Source organism: Chiroxiphia lanceolata, chromosome 3 (assembly GCF_009829145.1).
Source record: "Chiroxiphia lanceolata isolate bChiLan1 chromosome 3, bChiLan1.pri, whole genome shotgun sequence".
Classification (NCBI taxonomy): Eukaryota; Metazoa; Chordata; class Aves; order Passeriformes; family Pipridae; genus Chiroxiphia; species Chiroxiphia lanceolata.
Genome location: NC_045639.1, coordinates 47,669,990 through 47,694,889, shown reverse-complemented (window position 1 = coordinate 47,694,889; position 24,900 = coordinate 47,669,990). Strand labels below are relative to the sequence as shown.

General features: G+C 41.6%; 2 protein-coding genes across 7 annotated transcripts in view; one reads left to right on the top strand and one right to left on the bottom strand.

Annotated features, from left to right (window-relative positions):
* MAP3K4 (mitogen-activated protein kinase kinase kinase 4) overlaps positions 1–6,536 on the top strand; it is a 67,453-nt gene extending 60,917 nt beyond the window's left edge. For all 4 annotated transcript variants that reach the window (XM_032682499.1, XM_032682497.1, XM_032682498.1 and 1 more), the window contains 4 exons: positions 3,950–4,072; positions 4,609–4,715; positions 4,918–5,097; positions 5,995–6,536. In XM_032682499.1, coding sequence (XP_032538390.1) covers positions 3,950–4,072; positions 4,609–4,715; positions 4,918–5,097; positions 5,995–6,015 — 431 coding nt within the window. In that variant the 3' untranslated portion in view covers positions 6,016–6,536. The remainder of the gene's footprint in view (positions 1–3,949; positions 4,073–4,608; positions 4,716–4,917; positions 5,098–5,994) is intronic.
* Positions 6,537–7,652: 1,116 nt separating this feature from the next.
* Positions 7,653–24,900, bottom strand: part of AGPAT4 (1-acylglycerol-3-phosphate O-acyltransferase 4) — a 77,364-nt gene continuing 60,116 nt past the window's right edge. For all 3 annotated transcript variants that reach the window (XM_032683784.1, XM_032683785.1, XM_032683786.1), the window contains 3 exons: positions 24,082–24,157; positions 18,153–18,351; positions 7,653–10,421 (listed from right to left, as the gene is read on the bottom strand). In XM_032683784.1, coding sequence (XP_032539675.1) covers positions 10,336–10,421; positions 18,153–18,351; positions 24,082–24,157 — 361 coding nt within the window. In that variant the 3' untranslated portion in view covers positions 7,653–10,335. The remainder of the gene's footprint in view (positions 10,422–18,152; positions 18,352–24,081; positions 24,158–24,900) is intronic.

Genomic DNA, 24,900 nt, shown 5'->3' with positions numbered 1-24,900 from the left:
TCCGGTATGTCACTGTCTGTCTTTTACTGGGGAGCCTAAAAGCAAGTCGCAGCACTCAAGGTGTGGTCTCAAGTGCTGAATTGAGAAGAATTAATGAGACCATGCCTCGTGCATTCTCTTCAGGAGAGAAGGGCATATTCCTGAAGAGTGCTTGGATTGTGCTTTCAGCATGAATACAGAAAAGGGATTGTATCTGAAGCTTTAGTAAATCAGAAACCTGTGAATGAGATAGTCCAGGCCAAAAAGTCTTCATCAGACTGCTACTGTGTTATTGTCTTCTTGTTAACTTTGTTGTTAGCTCAGAACTCCTGCCATTCCTTCTTCCTGATGAGCACAAGGCAAGGAAGGTCATTCAACAAGAGATGAAAAACTGTTCAAGAGGAGGCTATGGGCATGTGTCATGCTTTCAAAGAGACCAAGTAAAAGAGTATGCAAAAGCTGATTTTCTCATCCAGGAGTAGCATTTGGCCTGCTTGTTTCCTGAATCAGTTTGGCTGCTGCACTGCTTAAGCACTGGCTGAGAAATGTCTATGAGCTCCTCTTTTTCTGGAATTACGCCACAGCCTTTAGTGGGGCTTTTGGTACTGCTTTTTGGACTCACAGGATTTCCCCCCAAACCCTTTGGACTATCATGCTAGTGCAGTTTTCACTGTGCTTACTATGGGGCTGATTTGGCAGAGGTACAGGGCGTGAGACTTGAGTTTAAATGGTTTAGGTCATGACTGTTGTTTTCTCTAGCAGGAGTATGGCTTCTGACATTAGCTCTTTGTTTGCAGTTTGCCCAGAAGGTTGTCCTGCTGTGGTATCACAGCAGGAGGGCTGTGCAGAACTGGGCAACCTCTTGCCTCTGCCAAGTGCATCCAATGAAGATGCTTTTGATAGTGTAGGTGTAGGAGGAGAGAAGGAACAGATGGACATGCGGTGCCTTTCTGCTGTATCAGTTGTGGTCTCTGGCTTAATTTTGCCCATTAACCGTGCAGATATGGTAGGAATTCTGTTACATTCCCAGTAGCATTAACTGTCAAAACTAAAAAGCATTGGTCATCCTCAAAGTACTGCCCTTCTGTCTGCTCTCTTCTTACTGAGGTCCTGCTGGATTCTCTGCAGGTTTCTTTAACAAGGAGACCTTTTTAAAGACTCCTTCCAGAGTCTGGTCTTGGTTTCTGAACAAGCATCTTACAAAACAGAGGCTTCAGCAGACAACACATCCAGTGGAAGCCTTATTCAGCTGACATAAAGTGTCAGCAACATGAATCTTCTAGTGCTGTCTCTTTCTTCTTGGGGAAACTTTAGTTTAGTGCTTTGTTCCATTTAACAGTTCCAGGTGCTTTCAGGAAGAGGGCTCACAGGAGCTTTCATGGTAACACTTATGCTGAATTGTAAGCACTTTTTATTAAAAGGGACAAACTTTGGTTTGAAAGGCCTTAGAAGCAGGTTCTGAACTGTATGAAACAAAATTATGCCAATAGCATTAGACTAGAAGAGAGGTTGTTGCACTTTAGCACTACCAGGCTCCACCCACTGTAGTTACAAAAGTTGAAAACTGCTTTTGTAGCCTTCTCTGAAATTTTCATGTGGCTTTCTTCAGGAATGGAAACATAGGTTTCCAAAACATCCTTGAAAAATGTTTGTTAGTGATGGCTATTTTTTGTAAGCTCTTTGGGCTAAGTGCACCTACTTTTTCTCTGACAAGCAACTGCTTGAAAATCATTAGAAAAGCTGTTGGCAGTAGTTCAAAGGAAAAAGCAGGTGTCACTCTTCTAATGCCAGGACTGTCTTAATGTCCCATGAAGCTGCCTTCTTATACTCCTTTGGTGTGTTTCTGGATTCTCATTCATTCAGGAAGCTGAGGGATGGTCTACCCAGCTCCATTACACATGCTTGTGATTGCAGGGTGACTCTGGACATGTATGTCCCTCTGATAGCAAAATGCAGAATCCAGCCAAAGAATTCTGGTGTGCGTGTAGGCATCTGAATGCTACATCTGAAGTGGAAAACCTATGGACACAATGTGCAGAAGAGTTGTATTCCCTGAATCTTAGTTCTTCTTTCAGAACTTGTAAAAGCCTACAATACTTAAAGGTTGGAATTTATTTTTGTTAATGATTTTGCTCCTCCTTTAATTGCAGTTCTGTGTAATTCCTCTTGGACTAAATAGTTATCAACCATTCTCACAATAGTTAGAGAGCCCTTTGAGAAATGGGCAGGATTTTGGCATCATTGACCCTGCACTGCCTTTTTTAAATTGAGCTTTTTGAGGATCTCTTTTGAATATCTTGGGGATGCCCAGCCAAGCTACCTGGAAAAAGTCATTAACTAAGACAACACAAAGGAGGAGCAGCCAAGAATTTCTGCACTGACCTATGTTCAAGGCGGAACAGAAGTGAGAAACTTTGGAAGGTTTATTCACATGAACCATTTTTGAATTAATCTTTTGTGTGACTTGGGAAGAGACTAGGTGTAATGAAATCCCCAACATCTACCTATTCCTAGAGTAGGAATTCTACTCTAGGAATATTTTCCTAGAATAGGAATAAATTCTACACTTTTCTTCTGTGCATACCATCCATCTTAAGAGAGATCACAGCTGAAGCTGTTTCTGCCAGGTGATACTTGCAACCTACTTGTGGCTTCATTGTGATACTTGCAGAATCCAGGCTTTGGCCTGACATGTATAGTGAACTCCTTCTGCTCTGTTTTCTGTTGGCTGTCAACATGCATTTTGGTAGGATGTTGAGTGAAAGAGAACCACAGGTTGTCGAAACCACTTGGCTTATTTTGCAGTGTTGTGTTGAGCAACTGACTTGAAGCCAACTGCAGATTCCCCTTGGAGATTTTTAACTATCCTAGAAACTTCATTCTAGGGTAAGCAGGCAATGTAGCCAGCTATTTCAACAGTAGCCCTCCTCCAAAAATTACTCAGGAAGTAGAGTGCAATAGGAGTAGGCATTTGGTAGTGTATGTAATAAAGTGCTCTAAGCTCCATTTTGCAAGTCAGCTGTGACCATATAATCATTAAGGTTGGAAAAGACCTCTAAGGTCACAGAGTCCAACCTTTGATCAACCACCACCATAACAACTAGACCATGGCAGTAAGTCCACATCCAGTTATCCCTTGAACACCTCCAGGGATGGTGACTCCACCACCTCCTTGGGCAGCCTGACCACCCTTTCAGTGAAGAAATTCTTCCCGATGTCCAACTTGAATGTCCCCTGGTGCAGCTTATGTCCTCTCATCCTGTCACTGGTTGCCTCGGGGAAAAGACCAATCCCCACCTGGCTACAACCTCCTTTCAGGTGGTTGTAGAGAGTCATGAGGTCTCCCCTGAGCCTCCTTTTTTCCAGGCTAAACAACCCCACCTCCCTCAGCTGCTCTGCATAGGACTTGAGCTCTAGAGTGCTCACCAGCTCTGTTGCCCTTCTCTGAAGTTTCTCCAGCACCTCTGTGTCCTTCTTGAAGTGAGGCACCCAGAACTGCATACCGTTCAGCCACGCTAGGTGCTGAGTACAGAGGGACAATCACTTCCCTGGTCCCACTGGCTATGCTGTTTTTGATGACAAATATGATATCTCTGTCTTGACTTAGCAGAACTGAAAAGATGGCTGGTGGGAGATTTAACACTCACAAGGAGAAGTGCTGGAATTCCTGAATTCCTGGAGGAGTAATTTCTTGTAACAACCTTGTATGGAAAGCTGTTGAATTTGCCTGCCGTACTGCTTTGTGTTTTGAACACTTGTTGTCAACTTCCAGTACGTTTTGTGATAACACAAACCCACCAAAACATCTTTAATGCTATCATGTTCCACACTTAATCCACAGCTAAAGATCTAAGTGTGAATTCAGCTATCATCCACTGTGTAATTTCCAAAGGTATATATTGAGAAGCCCTCATTCCTCAATTCAGCTCTGGTTTAAACAAGTGTTACTGTGTTTCCTTGTGTTTCCTAGGAGCCAACATCTTTCTTACCTCATCTGGACTGATTAAACTAGGAGACTTTGGCTGCTCAGTGAAGCTGAAGAACAATACCCAGACAATGCCTGGAGAAGTGAACAGTACCTTGGGGACTGCAGGTAAGGAAGCTTGTGCTATGCAGGTACTTGTCTACTTACCAATAAAAGAAGATATCTTTGCCAAAAGTCTGGGCTGGAGTAAAACCATGTGCTTCAGGGAAACTTGATTTTACCTCAGCTAATTCTGCTTTATGTCCAGAAGCCAGACAATCAGTGAAGGGTATAACAGGACAGATAACACTGTATTTATCTGGTAATCATAAAGATGCTGGAGCTTGTGTTTTCTGGGGTTGTATCTTTATCTGCAGTCTTACTGAAACAGTACTCTTCTTACTGAAGAGATACTTAATCTATTTTCAAAAAAGGGCAATAACTGAAAGCATGTAGTGTAGCAGCATTTTCAATATCACTTTTCATTTATGCTGCAAATGTGTCAAAGAACAAGAAGCTAGCAAATGGCAAAACTTGGCAAGAAAAGCTGAGTAGTAGTTCATTACAGATGTATTAAAAAGCATTTGGTTTACTGAGTTAGTCACTTGATATATGCTGTTCCTTCTGCTGTATGAACTGATGGCATCATATATGTTGTTTCAAAGCATACATGGCTCCAGAAGTGATTACTAGAGCTAAAGGAGAGGGACACGGACGTGCAGCAGACATCTGGAGCCTGGGCTGTGTTGTTATAGAGATGGTCACTGGCAAGGTAGGGATGTTTCATGTGCTGACAAAATGCAAACTGTTCTTAGCAGTTTCTCTGCAAATTCTGGTCCCACTCAGCAATTTGTCACACGTAAGTGCAAGTAATGGGGTGGTTTTTAATTTCCTGGAGTACAGAAATACATGCTCTAGTAGACAGCAAGTTACTCACTAAAGCTTGCACTTAGCAATGCTGTTACCTGTTGCAGAGGCCTTGGCATGAATATGAGCACAACTTCCAGATCATGTATAAAGTGGGGATGGGTCATAAACCTCCTATTCCTGACAAAGTGAGCCCAGAAGGGAAAGACTTCCTTTGCCACTGCTTGGAAAGTGACCCAAAGATGAGGTGGACGGCCAGCCAGCTCCTCGATCATCCTTTTGTCAAGGTTTGTCTGATGACTTCAGCTACGAAAACTGCAGATGGGAATCGGAAGCAGCTTTAAGTTGGCTTCATTGTTTGCAGTGATGCCACAGGGCTTGGTATCAAGTTGGCGCTGTCCAGAAAACGTGGTGTGGAAACTTTCCAGAAGCACATGTGATATTTTTAGCAAACATTTGACTATAGGACCTGGTGTGCACCATGCAATGAACTTTCACAGCTGTTTTGATATGCATTACCTTTATGTTGAAAAGACTAATCAGGCTTCAACTCGGTGGTAGCTCATTGGGTCTGAAGGGCTCTGTGCTGAAAACTTTAGCCTCCTCCATAAAAAGTGAAACCAGCACATGATAGAGAACTCCACTATCCTTCTGTGTAAGGGTCTGCTTTAAGTTTTTATTTGAAGTTAAGTTCATATTGAATGTTCATCTGGCATTTGGTGTAACAGTCTGCAGTTCTTGCATGAACTATGGTGTGAGTATTTCCTTAAGAATAGGCAAATATTCATAGCTACAAATTGAGGTATATTAGTAACTTCTTTGAAGAAGTACAAATGTTATTGAATTCTGTCCCATTTTCCAGCACAAAGTTGTTCACTTTGGTGCTCTGGTTCAGTAATAGTGTGTTTGAGATCATCATACCCATTCCTCATCAGGGCAACTGTAGCCAGATCCCCTCCATCACAGAGGCAAAACAGGGCTTTAGGCACCTAAGGGTTGCATGGTGACAGTGGGAATGGCAGTACACTCATATATAAGAGTTTGTTATGCATTATCTGTGTAACAAGGGAGAAGGAAGAAGCTTCAAAGATGTTTGATGAAGGTGCTTAAGAAATTGATTTGTTGTCATCTTCTCGCTGCAGTACAGAGACCACTGAAGTAACTGCCTTTTTGTTCCTTCACAGGTTTGCACAGACGAAGAATGAAGTTGCTCAATCTCTGGCCTTTTTTGTTCTGACAAGATTTTAATCACTACTGTATGTAATATTTACATAAAGACTGTGCTGAGAAACAGTATAAAAGTTGAACTTAACGAAGACTGCACAAGTGACGGGCGTCACTTTCTCTGCTGCTCCTGTACATTTTACATGGCACATGTTGCTCACGTGACGGTGTCCGCAAGTTGGAAGAAGCTGCATGTTTCAGTGAAAGTGCCATTACTACTGTATATGGACCATACCTTTTGTTCTTTCTCCTGTTTCTCATTTGATTGAGAACTGTAATGTTAATATGTAGTATTTTTGAACTCTTTAGGTTCAGAAAAATGCTGTAGTGTTATCAGGCGTTATGGACCTTGTTTTTTAATCTGTTTGAGTGCACTGACTGTGAACTTTTACTGGTTTTTTTGTTTATTTGTTTTTGGCAAGCTTCAGATTTGTTATGCACAAGGCTAATTAATGAAATTTTAAAAAAAGTTTTTTCTCAATAAATGGTTTATTTTAGGAGATGTTGGTAAAGGGTTTTTCTTTGAAAAAGGGGGTCGTGTCACATTCTAAACTTTTTTGCAACACTTGTGTAAGACTGCTAATCTAATCTAACTGGAATAAGCTGCTCTTATATTGCAATAGTCAATGTTTTGTCAGGTTTCAAGATGTGCAGTGCAAGATGCTTTTTATACAAGTGATAACAGATTTAAGGTTCCCTCCCTTTTATCTTCTTCTGAGGAAAGGTGGTGATGGGCAATTCCTGACACTACTTCTTATCTCAAGGATAACTTCCTTCTTGAATGTGTGCCATGGGAACAGGGAGTGCTCTTCATGGCATTTCTGTGGTCTAGAAAACTGTTTAAAATTATTCTTGTGTTCTGTTTGGCAAAACCAAGAACTCACTATTAGCTTTATAAAACTGATTTCTGATCCTGGGCTTTGATTTCTCTACCTCACCCCAGCTGTCATCAGTCTCAGATAAATGAGAGGTTAGAAGTGGTGAGCAATTGGAAAAAACAGCCTGCAACACATAATCTAGTTGATTGTTTGACTTGCTTATCACAAACAGGTAACTTAAAACTGTTACTTGTAAACATTAGTGCAAGTTTACATATTCCTGTTACAGCTTTAGACTTAAAATAGGAACTTGCTTTTAGTATTTGGTTTAATTCTGGTGTCTTGTCTCTTCTCCTAATCCACAAGTCCTTGGTTAGTCCCGGGGGGGGGGTGAGCTGTTGAGGACGTATCACAAAATCTGACATTTCTAGAAAAGTATGAGCCTTGCTGTGCACATCACGTGTGCAGTGTATTTAGACTGTCAAAAAATACAATGCTGAATTTAAACAAAGACTGCCCCTTCTTTTCAGCTCTGTTTTCAGTTATATGATAGAAGTATGTTGTCATCCTCAGCAAAGGACTGTGAAAGTAGTTGAGGTAGAAGTGCCCCCAGGCTTGCTGTGTTCTTCAGTTTGCAGTGTAACAAAAGTATGTGAGTGATCTGTGTCCTCACTTGCCTTGTTTCACATGCCCTTGTACACAAACAGGAACTGTGGACAGCTTTTAGGAGTCGGGATAGGGGTGACAAACTGTTACTGGTTTGTTGTTGCCAAGCAAAAGAAAACTCATTCATTGCACAATGGCTTTTCATACTTTTATTTTTGTATAAACAAACATTAAGACTACTTTTGTTAAGGCAGTTGTAGAACATACAGTTGCTTGTGGGGATGAGGGGCAAACACTGCTTCCTAATGACCTATGTCATTCTTTTAATACGGTGAACTGGAATATTTTAACTTTGGCAAGTACCATTAAGCTTTCCCTGTTTGTCAGTGAGTGCTGGAAGGGCCTAGTGGTGCAGTTCTTGGGCGCTGGGACTTGTAGAAGTACTTAGGACTGATCAGGAGTGGCATGTTTGGCCCTCAGCCTGTTCTAAGGGTTGGTCCTAGGGAAAGGGGTATTAAATAATCTGAGTACTCTTTCAGAAGTATTTACATGTTTGGTATTTTCCTCTGGGAGAAGTGGCACTGGATGCAATTGGAGAGGAAAGGGCTGAGATTCCTAAGGAATATTAAATGTCTTCCCCACTACATGTTAAATTTGTGACCCTTTAAAAAAGGCAAAACAGCTGGTCTCTGTCACTACATGAATATGTATTTGCTGCTCAGAACTACTCACCTACCACCCTGAGAAAGGCCCACTGTATCTGCCAGGTAATATGTACAGTAAAATTCTCTCTCCCCCTTCCACCCATTTGCAAACTCTTGTGTACAGTGTCTTCAGGTCTGGCTCACTAATGTGCCTGCTCATTACTACAAGATAGCTTCAGACTACAGCTTATAATACTCAGTTTTTCACTGTTAAGATTGTTAGAGCAAACAGAGGGCAGGGCATGTGCTTTATTAAATGAATAGCAGTGTAAGCATGGCAGTATTTTCTGCTCTTGGGCTCTTTTTCATGTCTTGGAAAAACTACAGTAGAGCCCATGTTTGTGTTCATCGCATCACACAACCTATTCCAGAAAGCTTCAGAGCATAGGGAATGCATGTGTACACAAGATGTGTGAGGAAAAAAGCCCCCAAAACTAGTCTCTCACACTTCCCATAATCTATTCCTTCCTTCACCTTGTAAATCTTCCTGCCTCCTCTACCAGTAAACTTCACTTACTGCCCCATGCTAAAAGCACTACTCCACCTGCTCTTTAGGTGCTGTATATTAAAAAGGTGAGTTTCTCTATTATCTGATACACTGAACAGCTCATACATAGTTCATGGAATGATTCATATTCTGGTGTATTAGCCCCTGTTTCTTCTGGCCTCAGTTTTATTATAGGAAAAGAGATATGTTTTCATACCAGCTGCTAGAACTAAGACTTTTTTCACTAGAGAGTATCCCTGTTTAATTCTACGTGCAGTGGAAATGGACTGTCTTTGAAAGTGCCAGTCATAATCTCCGCTGCTAAGTATCAGGATCTGTAGATTTTAAAAAATAGTGTTTTTTTTCCAGTCATAACTGCTGGTATTTAGAAGTCCCCTCTCTTACTTTTCCTTGGGGTTTTTTTTATGTTTTGTGGGTTTTTTCTTGTTTTCTGTGATTCTATGAAGTTCTTCTTAGTAATCTGCAGATCCTTAACTCTGAAAGTTTAAAAACAGGAGGCCTCTGCCCTGAAATCAGTACCAGGAAGCTCAGAGCAACACCATTTTCCTGAGGAGCTTGATTCTAATTTTATTTAATTCAGAAGGGGGTCAAATCAAGTCCAGACAGATATAAAAAAACCTGAACCATATTGCTGCCCTAGGTCTTTGTCCTAGTTCCCCTCTTCTCCCCAAAAGAAAAGATAATTTAACTATTACCACAGGCTGTTATGAGGCACCAAGTAAACTAATTTATAAGAAAAGACAGACACGCAGATTAATTAGGATCACTACATTATGGGTGTGGTGCATACATTTTAATGCACACTTCGCATTATTTCACTACACCATGCCCAGTTATTTTCTTCCCACCCTTGCTAGGAAGGCCTAGAATTTTAAGTAGTGTTTAAAGCCAAAAGGAATTTTATTATGTCAGTTTTTCCACATCATAAATGGAATTTACTCTCAGAAGAATTACAGGTTTCAGCTATCCCTCAGATGTATGGCCTCAGGAAAGAGATAGCAGTGGCTAACTTAGCTCTGCTCAGGCCACAAGGCCAAATTTTGCTCCAGGTTATGCTACTGCAAGGCTCTGATGTCTGGATGTCCAGGGTCTGGCTGAAGTTTTAAAGGGCGCCACAGTCACACTGTGGCAGTAAGTTCTAGATGTACAAAACCTCTACTGCAGTTCTACCAATTCAGCTGAGCTGCTTCAGTCCAATACTGGTATAACCAAGCACAGCATCTTACTGTACTGTATTTAAACACTGACAGATTATGGTTGTTAAACTGTGTGATCTACACAACTATCAATTTTAATCATCTTGTAACAATCTCCTGACATTAAAGCCTGCACCTCTGGTTAGTTTCCAGGTAAAGTCTCTTCATATAAGCACGCCGGAATTGATTTCTTTTTTTTTTCAAAACTTAAGACACTTCATAGGAAAACAAACCAACCACACAAATGCAAACCTGTTGCGGAGAGGATATGAAGGAGTGCATCTTTCAAGCGTGTCATCAGCCCAAACTCCCAGAGAAAAACAACAGGAGCACAAATTCGGATACGTATGGCAATTGCTTATCCTACCTCTCCTCTGATCTCACTTGAAGGACTGTGATATGCACTTAAGAGTTTTCAGCAGTTGCATTTGTTCCCTTTGGATTGAAGCAGTCTCTGAAGATACTACTTTCATTTCTGCTTGTTTTCATTGTTGCCATAGGTGGAGCCCTTGTTAATTTCTGTAACCCCGATCATCCATCTGACACCAACAGAAGCTGCAAAATAAATACAGTTAAAAGCCGCACTGCAGGCAAGGACTGCAAGATCTGCACAGGTGAAAGAGACTAACAGTGTTCTCAGCCTTACAGCAGCACAGCATTAAAGGTAACTGCCCACACTACCCTGGGTGACCTTCAATGGGAGGTGCATTTGGTGCTCCCATACCTCCACATCAAGATATTTGCCGATGGCATCGCATGAAGGAAGGCCGGACGTGTCCTCTCCCACCAGCAGGGAAGAGGCTACAAGGAACCAACATGGATGTGAGGCACAGGCATGATATGCTCACCCCTGTTAAACCTGGACAAGGCCAGCTGTGTGATGGGATGCTTTGGGGCTGCCAGTGTTTCCTGGCTTTAGTGAGTCGACTGATGAGGTGAACTAATGCACATGTCTGCATGCAAGTTGTGGCAGGGGAAGGGAATTCTGCTGGCTTTCAACAGCCCCTGTGCCTGGAAGAGCACAAGCAAGCAAAAGGGCACTTCAGATCTTGATAAAAAAATGTAAATTGTAATGGATATGTCACAAGAGGCCAGGTTAAATTAAAAGACTTATAGCTGATTTAGTGGTAGTAATTCACCATATGCAAAGATTATTTTATTTATTTGTAGCACCTAAAGTGACTAAGTTAAATGCAACTTAGCCTTAACTCCTTGCCTGACAGTTTGGGTTTTTTTGTCAAGGGGCTCAGCTGCCCAAAATATTATTCCCTAAGCTTCTGCTCAGCTGCTGTACATATCCAGCACTGCCATGCTTCTTTCAGGCCTAAACCTACTTTGAAGTCACAAACACCTTCCCTCTGCTCAGAATGGTTTTTCAAAAAAAACCAAAAAACAAAACCACCCAAACCAAACAAAAAAAACCAAGAAAGCCACAATCCTGCCCTAAAGCCTCCATATCTCACTTTCTTTCTGCCTGATGGTGAAAAGGCCCAGTACTGTGAGATGCTCTGTCTCATCCCCATCAGTCTTTACTTCTCTAAGATGACCCTGGACAAATTCTTACCAACCAAGGGACTCATTATGGTTAAGTCAGAGCCAGAGATCACTAAGAGAATCCCAAGGCTTCATACCATTACCAGGCACCACTTGTGAACAGCAGGGTTGATACAACACCTTGTGTCCTGGCATTTGCTGCTCTTCAGCATTTGAATGGGAGAGGGCTGGCAGCTGGTAGCCATTGCTGCCCTGTGCTTTATCAGTTGCAACTTTGCATTACAATATCAGCCCCAAAAACTTTCACTAGAGACTTGTGGTTTGTAGTATGACAGTAAATTGACAGTTTTTAGAGTGCAAGTGGTAACTGGACACCAGGGATGAGTCACACATGATGTGACACCACAATGGTTGGACAGTGGGAAGCTGGTCTGTCCACAGGGCTGCCCTCAGGTCTTCTGGATGCCAGGAAAGCAAGGCCCTCTCACAGGCAGAAAGCTATGCAGTGAACAGCCCAGAAAGGGAGCTGGTTCCAAGGGAGTTCACTGTCACTCACACTCCACTGTCAATCTACGAATAGAAACACACACAACTGAAACAAGCAAAGGGTTTCACTCTCACAAATAGACAAGACAAAAAGAAAACCATCTCTGACATTTAACTGGCCACGAGATGGGGAAGAGAAGAGAAAGATCCAGCATGTAGTCTGCAGTCTGGGATCATAACATAATAGTAAGTATGAAATCATTAAGATTTTAACCACAAGGGATAGAAACAGCATCTGGAGATGGACACAGAGCATAAATAAGAGCAGCTGTTATAGCAACCACACAGCACACTGGAGATTTCATCCAGTTCCAAGAATGCCACTGCCTGGATACAAAAAAATACCTAGTTCAGCAGTTTGGATGTCTTTTTTTGACCCACTCCTTTGTCCCTGTTAGAAGCTGCCACTGCCTTCTGTCCTCATTTCACCCTGTAGCCCTCAGCACCCTGGGGAAGGTGGGGTGCAACAGGAAGGGACTGCTCATGTTTGCCAAGCCTGTGGAAGCAAAGTGGGGGTCAGTGCTGGGGTGCCTCCCTGGTTTCTCCCTGCACTGCCTACCTTCTCTCACAACTCTCCTGGGGCCTCAGTGCATACCCTAGTGATACCATCACATTTAAGGATTTATTCAGTTGTTTTAAATACAACTATAGTTAGGGTAACTTTGGGTGTTTTACTTCAAGAAAGAGGTAAAAGGGAGATCAAGCAGGAATTGTGCCTAAATGATTAGCAGTGAGAGTTTAAATCCACCCTGAGAAAAGCATGAGGGAAGCTATCAGCTCAGGCATCCCCGCACTGCTCCACAGCAAACGTCAGAAGGTAACAGAGCTCCTGCCATCTTTTTGCCCATCATTACTCAGCATCCAAAAGATGCAGGAGGTTGCTGAGGACCTTCTCAGCCTGCTGGAGCACTGGAAGCTGAGGGAGGGCTGAGCTAACACAAATCAACAGAGCCAATACTGTAATCTCTTTCTTGGAATATATTTTAGCTCCAAGAAAACCACAACCTCCACACATAGTATCACATCCTTCAGCAAAACCCTAGGTCAGAGCAAAAGATTTCCACCTTTCTCTCACACCTCAGAATTTCATCTCGTCTGTTACCTTGCCTTTGTACCACACAGCAAGTGCCATAAGCAGCACAGCAGGTAGGGGCATAAAAATTTCCCATATACTGTTTGCTGTACACTTGAGTTATAAAGTTAATACATTGAAATTAAGATATGTACAACTAAAGATTACATGAATGGTAGAAATTCCCACTTAATTCCCACCGAAGTCCTATCTTACATTCTATGAAGAGAAGAAACAAGCAACAATAAACCCCCAAATTTTAGGCACCAGGCTGAAAGGCCAGACTGTCTCCACCAACAAGTAGAATCAACACAGGCAGAATCCTGCACATGATTTATATCCTTTTGGAAAATTTACTATAACACTGCTGGCTTGTGCTGTCCTCACCTTCTATCCATCTCAGCCTAGGGACACCAAGAGCCTCACTGCCCAGGTCACATCATGGTCCAGCCCTTTGGTTCACACTCTGCACTTGGACACTGTCGAGTCCTCAAGGACTCACTCACAGTTTGTACTATACAGCACACATAGAACAGCTCCCACAGGATCCAAGCTGGCTAATTACTCCTTACACTCAGTTCAGATGAAACACTTCTCTTGCCTATAACCGATACGTAATTGCTGGCCCCGTGCCATCTGCCCAGATGCCATTGTGCTTTTAGCATTAAACATGTAAGAGCTGCTTCTCCCTTTAAAAGCCCAGAAAAGCCCACTCATCTTTTCCCCTTTTAACTGCTGTCGACAGCTCTATAATAAATTACTTCTAAAGCATGAAGGGTGTCCTCCTCAAGTTACCAAAACATGAAAGGCAACCCCTGCTGGATTCTTTGAAGCCAAATGAGACTAGGGAAGCAGGGAGGAGGGGGGAAAAAAAGGAAGCTGCTGTCAAATACAAATGGTGACATTTGACAGACACGCTCACTGCTTTAACACCAAAATATCAGCACCAAGTTTTAAATGGCAGTTGTGAGCTAAGTACATAAATCTCTTGCTATGTGTCCTGTGAAACTAAACCTGGTTTTCAAAAGAGACTTTTGTCCCTCCCTCAAACTCCTTGAGCGTTTATCTTCTGAAGCAGGGACTGCCTTGTGTTGGTTCAAGTAGTATCACAAAGGGCTCCCGGTCCCAGACCAGTAGTTAGATACGAGGACAATGAGATGATTATTGGGAGAATAAATAGCCAAACTGCTGCACAGCAAAGCAAGAGGGGATGGTATTTGCAGTATAAAGAGGAGACGTCATTTATTTAGGTCTGAAAGAGTTTGAGCTGAACCAGCAGAGCTGTATATACAGTGGTTATTCATTCCTTGGATCTGAAAGTTAGGGTCTGAGGTATTACAGTCCTTCCACTCCAGCTGAAGTGGATCATTTCTCTTAAGGCTCTTTCCACCTGAACAGCCAATTATTTACAAGCCAGTAAGTGTTTTACTGGAGGCCACAATAAGATATGCAAAGGACAAATAACAATCTAGAAACAATGCAGAGGATACCAAGTAAAGCACCTCTTAGTAACTCCGCTCTTTCCTATCAAAGCCTATAGAAAGGTTTCTCTTGTGCTGTCTACACCTATATCAGATACTGCCCTTAAAACCAGCAATCTATGACAATGGGCTATTAGGGACTCCAATAAGCTTCTCTGGAATATCAGGTGAGCTGTCAACTTGCCACAGAAAAAGAATAAACACTGCCTGTGCTGCTTCCATTACCGAATAGTGAGAAAAGGTCTACTAGAAGCAATGTGAAAAGCCAGTTTTATCATCTGATAAATCCCCCAATCTACAGAAAAACCTTCCTTTTACATTGGTAAGCCACCAGGTCCCAATTACCATTCACACTGGAAAAGACGGCAAACACAGTCCTCCCTGCTTTGCTACAAACTGGATGTGCTGGGCAGACATTTCCAGATGGCACCAAGAGTCACAACCTCCAAAGGTACGTTTGTGTCCGTGTACTGCTGTCTCCCAGCCACTGCATAAGTCACTTCTGAGCCCTTGACTAAATCTGGAGACAAAGTGCAAAATAAAATACTGGTTGTTCCTCTGTCAGAAGATGGCTGCATCACACCCAGAACATTGATGACAGAGATACCTCTTAGGATATAAAACACAGTTTGGGTACAATGGCCTTGCTCCAGAAACTCAGCTATTGGTTACTAAAGTCAATGTGACAGCTTGGGCTGAAGTTTTTTCTGCTTCCACAGAAAGAGACAAATGAGTCCCCAACAAGCAATGACATTGTTTTTTAAAGGGATATAGTAAAATGGAAACAGACTATAACATACTAAGATAACTGTTGCTCTTGTGGCACATAATGACACATCCACTTTTAAGTGACCATGATAAATCAGATCTGCTTTTTGTCTGGTTTGACTAATGGCTGAGCTTCCTTCCACTCCCACGGATTCTCTTCCCTCCACAGCTTCACAGCAGTTGCTATCTGCTAGTAAGTGACATCATCTTTCTTATTTCCTGCTCATCAGCAAAAGGTGCCTGTCTGAGGCTATCAGGCAACAGCCTCTACTCCAGGCAGTGCGTCTTCCACTGCACCACAGATCCCAGCCAATTACAGGCACTTTGGGTTTGATCACACCAGGATCAAAGTGAGAATAGAGATGTTGCTAAGCACAAGGGTCCTACAAAGGCTGCAGAGGACTGCAACTTGCACCATCCCACAGATGTGGCAGATGGGTATGGGGCAGCAGCGCACATTGTGCATTCTGAACATGTTCTTCAGCTGTGCTTTTGCAGCCTGGGAGCTCAATACATTCATTCTGGTAGCAGACTGCTGCTGGAGTCCTCTGTTAGCTCTGGTGCTACAGGTAACCTGAGAATAAGTCCTTCGGATAATCACTGCATTCAAGAGAGGACTCACAGCAACCTGCTTATTAACCTTGTGGCTCAAAGCAGAAGAAAGCTAGGTGAGTAGTAAGACAGCAAGAAAAGGGGAAAAAAAAAAAGGAACAGAACGGCATTCTTGCTGTCCATTCTTAGTAGCATCATAGATTTTTTCCTTTGCAGGTTCTTCCTCTCCCTTCCTGATAAAGATGGGCAAAATGGGCAAAAGGTCACATTAGTGACCTAGGTCACTAATGGCAAAATGGTATTGGACTTAGGGTGGAGGGCGCGGGAGTGTAGTGTCACTCAACTAAATTAATAAGGGCTGAATCCAAAACCATCACAGATACCACAATGCCAAGCATTAAAGTATCCAGCCCTGAGGTTAAACTCCAGAGGTTAAACTGCAGAAACCCTGAATTATGGAACAATGGTCCCTGTGGAGGGTATGCAAGGCATGAAGCACTTCAGGATGGCACCCAACCACCCACCTTGTTGAGTGGAAGAACTGAATTAAGAGGAAAACGCTGAATAAAAGATGACAAATTAAAAAAAATTTTGCAATGGCTATGCTTCAGTGCTGCATTAGGCCATTGTTCCACAATCCAGTACGAAACAGACTATGTCAGCATTTTTTCAAAGGCAGGACAAATGCCCTCCTGAGTTCTATTGCCAGGGATGAAGCATTTGCAATGGTGTCACACCTCATCCTACCCACTGCTGAATATCCATTTTGAACAAGAGCACAGGGGAGGCTGATCAACCTTTCTCTGCAACTGACAAGGATTTGAACCTGACACCTCCCATTCCTGAGAGCACACCCTAACCACGGTGCTCACTCTACACTCCCATCCTATTCACCAGTCAGAGAAAGGGAGAGGGCAACACTACTTGTGACTTCCAACAAGTAAGGTGGGTGAAAAAAGATGCTTCTAAGTTGTAGTCACTGCTCCAAGGAATTCTCACACAGCTTACACAAAGCATTCTCAGGGTAACAAGCACCAGCAATCTCTCCAGGTGAGGACAAGAGCACAGGATTTCCCTCTTTTTTCCTCTACCCTGCCCATGTACCAACCATTATGTTGGACCTTATCCTTGCTCTTGTTTTCCTTCCTCTGGCTCAAAGCATCACAAAGTACATCTCCTGTCTGCATGCACACACAAATTCTTCCTTCACCACTTATCTTTATAAGAAGCCTTAACAGTAGCTGAATGCAGTGTTTGTTTCTGTGGGCACTTTCTGAAAAAGAATATTGTGTGCCTACCATATCAAGCTCTTCACAATGGGCAAAAGGACATTAGTTGGTTAATTGTGATCAAACTAGAACGGGACCTGCTCAAGATTCAGACTTCTAAGAATGCAAAGAAGCATTGAACATTAGGAACAGTTTCCTAGGCAGAGAGGAAAGATGCCCTTCTGAAACAAGCAAATGCTCCACATTTTTCTATTTCCCCTGTGTTGCTATTCTGGACATGGCTTTTTAATCCAACTCTAATATCTCTGCATCCACTTCACTCAGAGCCAGGAGGACTGTGAAGTTCTGTTTCTTTTTCAAAGGGCATTTTTAAGGTATACAGAAGTTAAGGTGATGAAGCCATAAATACATGTGATGGTCAGTGCAATCATAAAAAGTATTTGCTTTATAATGTATGGCTTATTATAGAAGGGAACTTATTCTTCAAACAAGCACCCAATCATAGACACTGTTTTTCCAAACTGATCTGGTTCTTGCTTCCATGAAGGACACCAAATGACATCTCCCTCCCTTTCTATGGGCCAGCTCCTTGTTTTGTTTTCCTTCCTCCCCTTAAATAACATACTAGTTTAAATACAAACCCAGGCAATTCAGAACTACCACAGGAACTGCAGGAATTACCTGTGATAGTCTACGCCCTGTGCTACATAAGTCAGAGAAGATGGCCATAACAGGCTGTGCTTAAATCATGAGTTCATGGATTACCAGTGCATGACACAGACTATGATTAGACAAAAGAATTCTCAATAGAATAAATTATCCTTAAGCCTTTCTTCTAGGCATTTAAAGTACAACCCAGCAAAGTACAACACAAGAAAAGAAAGCCTTTTGTAGGCAACCCACTGAGAAGTCACTGTTTTGATTTCTACAGAAACAGAAAATTTTGTAGGCAGCTCTTAAAAAAAAAATACAACTATACAAAAATAAACAAAGAATCTTTTTAGCCTATTCCAAGCTAAAGTGGATATAATATCCACCCACAGATGGGCTGTTAACTTCACAAACCATTTTTATATTTAGCAAGCCTCAATAAATCATATCTGAAAGCTACCCAGTAAGTAATCTTTTTGTTCAGAGAACTTACCTATTATAATGACAAATGCAAAACTAGCCAGTGTCAGTGATGATCCACTGTTGATCATGTTGATGAGCAGTTTGAACAAAGGATATAGCAGCAATAAGGCCCAGAAAAGCCAGTTCAAAAGTGTCCATGGTCGATGGGGTGGTACTATAGGGACTGCTGGGTAGGTTCCTGTTCTGTAATATTCTTCCTGGAATGCATCCTAGTAGAACAAAGGAGAACAACAATTAAATCCCCATCTGCCAACAAAACTAGCCATTTCTGACTCTGATGTTCCACCTGCTGCAGGCTTGTAACCACAGGGGAAGATCAAAGACCAAGTGATGGCTGGAAAGCTTGTACTTTGAAGTCAATGAACACAGAGTCAAAAAAAAAGAAAAATGTAGCACTAAACCTGCATTATATGGGAAATCTGTTGTTTAAACATGTCTTAAAATGGCTTTTGGTGGTCTCTTTGCAAACACATGCTTCTTCTTCCCAACACCCCCCACGGTAATTGTTATCTCAGGAATGTCCTGGGAAGGTGTCCTGAGGTGTTTCCCATTGGCCTTTGTTAACCCCTTCCTGTGACTGGGTGTTCCTGTAAGCCCCTTGAGACTTCTAATTGGTTACTCTGTGAATCCTCCTGAACCCTATAAATGTAGCATCCCCCACAATAAACTCTCTCTTGCCTCCTCTCCACGCCCGGTGTGCTGTCTCTGTGTCGGCCATGGGGCCACGTGAGTGGGGGGAGGGGAGGGCACCTCTCCCCTCCAGGCTCAGGGACAGAAGAGACCCCTGAGAAAACCCCTGGAGTTCCCTTTCCCCATCCTTCAAGACGTCGGAATGGTTCTTCAGATGGAAATGGAACTAGAACTGGGCCGCCCCACGTCGTGGCTGGGGAAAGGGATCCAGAAGAAAAAGAAACAGGGGGAAAAAAAAGGAAAGAGCATACTTTCTTTCTCCTGCACATAGCAGCCTGAAAAATGGCATACCTGAAGAGTATAACAAGCCCAGTAAAACAAGATGGGTGATGGGATGTACACTCCTGCAGCAACGTTGAATCTCCTGCAAGAGCCACAGCCACTGCCCAAATACTGCTGGTAAGCCAGAGAAGTGTCTGGGCTACATGCTCAGCAGCAGATCCTCTGTTCCCTAATGTTTTCTCCAACCACTGCACTGCTCTAAAACAGCACCCACAAACCAGTCAGAAAAGGTGACCAGACATCATCTTGTCCCATACTCTGAAGAACATCACCCTCTTCTGCCTGCTTTGTCCCCCAGTCTTGTTCACCTCATTCCCATGAAGCCTGTGGAAGGAAGTTTGGGTGCTTAACCTCTCTAAACAGTTTACAATCTCTCACTGGTTTTGACCAAAGGACTCTCCCTTTTTGTATAATATCAGGAAGATAATAGGGTGGGGGCTGTTTTTCTTCTCTTCTGTAGTGTGTGTTTTTTAAAGCACAGAAGACTTAGAATTGAGTGCCTTCCTCTAGAGCCCACAGGGGTGAACAGCATTGCCGTTAGTGATCTGATCAACCAAAGATATCAAAAGGGGGTGGGGTAAAAAAACCCTTCCTACTTGTTCAAAAGCAAAGATTATTAATCTGTGTTATCACATAAAACTGGTTAATTAATGAAGTCAGCATTAGACTGACATAAAAAGGAACCTTAGTTTAGTCAGAGTGAAGTCCTATACTTCTTCAAAGAAAGGATTTTTGGTTTCCAAAAATTCCAGCAAAGCCAAGATTGTCCTAATCAACACAAGAAGTTTATTTCCACTGTGCTATGATTTTACACTTACTTACACTCCAGCTGACATAAATAATTATTTATTTAAGAGCAACTTCAGCAATTACAAGTTGCTACCATTTTATCTATTTCAAAGGGAACATTCAGCTTTTAAGAGATTACACAGTAATTAAATACTGCACTCTCTTTACTAAGGTTAGAAAAATTATGACTGTTTTACTCATGCAAGCTAGATTGTACCGGGATCACTATAGCCAATTAATTAGTCATCTTCACCAGATCACACAGTGTATGAAATTTTCTTTACAGTGCCTTGAGGACTTTGGTTTATAACTGCTTTAACAACACAGAGCTACTATTCATCAGTAAATTGAATTCTACTATATACAATTAGGTTCCCAAAGACCAGTATTACCCAGGAAACTGAAGAATTCCTATTATTGGTATTGCCATTAGAGGGCCTGTTTCTACAGAGAGCGGGACAGGCTTGCTTAAAACAAATGCAGCAGCGTTTCCCTTCTTGGCTCTGCACAGCATTAGGGGCAGCAAAATCACTGACCACATCACAGAGAGGTTTGAGACAGATGGAAAACATATACAACAGGCAAAACAATGTGAAAGCCAACACCTCCACTATGCATTTCACACCTTTGTGAGGGAACAGTTCTTCAGTTAAGATTCCTTATGCTCAAATATATTCACTTTCCTTGCAAAAGACATCTGTGGGTTAATCCTGTCTTCTAAGCTTTTGCAAGAGTGCCTATGGTACCCATCAACATCTCAAGTCAGCCTTTAAACACGTAACATAGCTCAAAATTTCCAGAAATCACTTCACCTACATTAAGCTCCTTTCATTTCTCTGCATACAGACTTTGTTTCCAGTTTGTAATCAATCCCATCCACTCAAGTATCATTTTCAGACATGGAAACATGCTCCCTCTATTGGCCCCACCAAATTTAAGTTACTTCAGACAATGTGGGGGTAATGCAGGTAACATCCATCAGGGAACATCCATCAGAGGCTAACTGGATTCTTCCTCCCAGGAGGTCTGACGACAGAGGTATGCCGCTGCCTTTTCATGAAGAAGCCCACAAAGAATGAGTATCCAAAAATATAGTCTTTGTTCCCAAACACTGGAGTTCTGTACACTTGCCCTCTTCAGTTATGCTTTGCTAATTCCCTAAGGCATTCCAGCATATATTTTCATACTCTGTTTTCCATGCTTCTCCTACAAGTGAGAAAACTTAGAAGCTTGCTTTCTTTTTAATGGAAATTAAGATTCTCGAGCAGAACTTCTATTTCAGGCACCGAGGCTGTAAGGAGGTAAAAAAAGAAAATAAACGTGCAAGGGCTAGCTGAGTTGTGACTATTACACAGTACCTCTTCAGACCAGGCAATAAGATCCTCAACCCAGTCCTTGTTAAAGTCAAAGGCAGCCTCTCTAGCAGTGGGAGTTTAAAAAAATAAAAGAAATAAAAGAAAAAGGCAATATGCAACACACATTGCACCTCTGTCATAATTTGGCGTTAACTGATGCAGTGTTAGCCATACGTGGAAGGACAAAATCCACCTCAGGTGAGGAGGAAGCACATGGATACAGTACTTACTGTAAGCCTGGAAAAGGAAGGAGAACACTGTTTCGTTTAGAAGAGCACAGTGTCATTGTTTATCTGGCAAGACTCTGCTCACTGCATTTGCAGCAGTTGCTAAACCAAAAAATGAAGTACTAAGTAGCAAGAACATAAACATGCCAGATTCTCAGAGAGAAGTATCTCTGATAGAGGTACATGTAAGTGAGATCAGGCAATGACATAAAAAACAACACAACAAGCTTTTCTCAAAGATCTTCACTCCTTTACTAATGTTGATTTAATTTAAAAGAAAAAAAAGTTGTAACCCTCCATGTCCACTAATTACTGATTTATTACCCATTCCAACTGCTCTGCAGTCCTGATCACCATGAGTGCACAGGCCTTGACCTCAGTACCTGTGGCACTCCCCAGTCACTAAATCATGCTACTACAGCATAATTCAGCACACTATATGTAAGCCTTGAGAAAGTACTGCAAACTTATTAAACTCACTGAGAATAAGCAAAGGCACATGTAACCATAATGCATGATAAAATAGGGGCTCTGCTTTCCAGTTGCGTGCACACCTTGTCTTGCTTTGAAACAGGAAATGAAGTTTGGCAACCAAAATAGACAAAGAAGGGGATGAGTGTGTATCTTACAATGAATTACTGCCCTTTGAATACAGATTTGTTACATTTTATCATAAACATTTACTAACTCTGAAGACAATCTGAAACAGAATTCATTTTTAGAAACAGCATCTGGGCAGCTGCTTGTCATCTGACCTAAAAGCCAATTATCTTTTTTTAAATGCAGGGCAGAAAGATGAAACGAAACTGCATTTTTACCCTCCAGGGGGGCTTTCATCATCTCAAAACTCTCTGAGAACTTGTCCCTGCTCTACATTCTGCCAGACTGATTTTACAAAGACATAGGCTTCAGTAAACCAGGAATGACTGCAATGAAATAACAGTTTCACTAATGTAAAACAGCTGGAGAAATAGAGACATGTCACCCTCAGAAAAAAATTAAAACCATCCCCAAACAAAAACCCACCTTCAATGAATCAAAAAAAATGCTACGTAACCAAAAAGGTTTTAGTGGAAAGGAAAACTAAACACACATTCCTTCCCTCCTTATTCTTAACAGGAAACTGTAGATTTAACCAACCAGCAAAGTTGCCATGAAGAACAGATATGAAGGATTATGTTATACCATATCATATAACAGTATATAGGATAGATGTACATTCTGTTTGCATTAGAAGTAACTGAGTGTTCACCAAAGACTGAATAACAGAACAAACCTGAAGTGAATTACTGCAAACTAAGTAATAAGGGATTCAGAAAAACAATTACCATATTCTCATTTATGTTCTTGTCTTACAAATGTCTAAATGGTTCTCAGGAACATGAAAAATGGCTACAAATTCATAGCAGCAGAAAGTGGACTTCTACAATTTTCAGCAAAAGGACCATTTGCACATATATGCCTCTAGAACGAGTACGAGCCTGTGGGTAACATCCTGCCTTTCTGCAAAGGTGTTTGGGGTTGTGTCTGAATCAGGTGTTATTGGCACAAATTACAAGAAGGGGGATCAGAGGCAAAGGTAGTAGATCTACAAGTGAGGTCTCAAGACATATTTACTTTTCTCATTCCTGTAAGCAAGCTGCTTAGAGGGGCTATGAATTAAACCAGAAACAGTCATGGCATGAAACTGAGAAAGACTAGGACATAATCAATACAGAAATGCTAACGTGGTGTCCTGGGTAGAGCATGACAAATGGCACAGCAGAATTTTGCTGTCCCAGTGAGAGGAAACCAGAGCTATATTCTATCACTTCTAAATCCAAAGCACTGCTGCATTTCAGTCTGAATACATAACTTTGATCAATGTATTGAAGGAAACTGAGCTGCCAGGCCCCCATGCCATGCATACCTATGACTCCCACTGACTGAAATGGGAGTGCTGAGTGTATTCAAAAAGCGCATCCCCCAACCCTTATCTCCTATATTCATAAAAACAAAGACCAGAAGAAACAGATTCTGAAAGACTGAAGGATGCATATGAAAGCATTTGGAAATAAGAAAAGAACTCCACCAGGCATCTACAAACACACAGTCATTATTATTCTCTCCTCATCCTATGTAAGGAGAAATCTTAAACACATGCCTTCCATAGACACAATGTGAAAGCAATTTATCAGCCTGTCCTATTAATATTGGATGTTTGCCTTGGTAAAAAAGACAGGGTAAAACAAGGGACGAAAATTCTAATACACTAAAAATATCTCATTTAGTGCACAAATTACTTCTTGATTAAGAAGGTACCTTTAAGGGGAAGGAAGACAAGACAGAAGATAATTTTGATTTTTGTATTCTTATGCAACTTTCTAGAGAAGAGTTTTAAAACTCCTCTATAAAGGTTTGTTTAAGCTTTCTTCCTGTTGCTCTTTATAAAGGCAATCATGACTGGTAGCACACGATCAGTTTGTATGTGCAGAAACACCCACTCTAAGCCTCCAAAGCAGGACCACTACACACGGACACTGTAAAGGTCTACTGCAGTACAAATAACGGAGCACTAGGGCTCACAATTGTTGCCTAGACAAAAAAACTAACTAACCTTTTCTTGATATAGTTTGTGGAGCCAGGTAGAACATTCCTGCTCATCTTCTGGGACTTCCTCTAGTGGAATCCGCCTGCCAAAGGTAAACAAGAAAAATTCAAGAATATTAAATACTTTGGCTCCCATGAACAGCACTTGCATTATACAGACAGATTATCCATCTGACAGGAGACTTGCTACATTTTTCTCCTTTTTTTTAACTTGTCGTAACAACTCCAAGATCAGCAAAGTATAGTTTGCTTCTAGAGCCACCTTCAGTTCTTAGATATATGTGGAATTTAGAAATTTAGATTTCTGAAATAGTAATGCATTATGTTTGAGCTCACTAGAGTAACTTTCTAGATAAAGATTTACAATTATCTGTTTCCAAACAAAGGTTTTGAATTAATGAATTTTTTAACCCACCTATGAAGTTAAAGGCTGTACTTAATCAGCTAGGCAATAGAGAGAAAAACCAAATTATTCTTCTTATTCTTATGGGAAAGTTCTCTAGTGTTTCTCCATCAACATTTTCAATTCTTGTAATTTTTGTTATGTGAAGCTCGGTTGGATAATGTCCGGAAAAATGGCTCCTATTACTGAAAAATTCTCTCTTGACAAACCAAAGTTTTCATCTCATTATATGAATTTTGGTCAATAACCCTGTGACAGAAAAAATCTCTTACCAATCTCATTTAAGTACACTAATGGCAATATTTAATAATTTTACATTTTCAATGTAGGATATATTTTAATTAATATCCATTAAGAGCAGCATCAAATTAAGTTCCTTCAGCACAAGAGAATAACTTCTCAGTGTTGGGACACTCCTGTTTG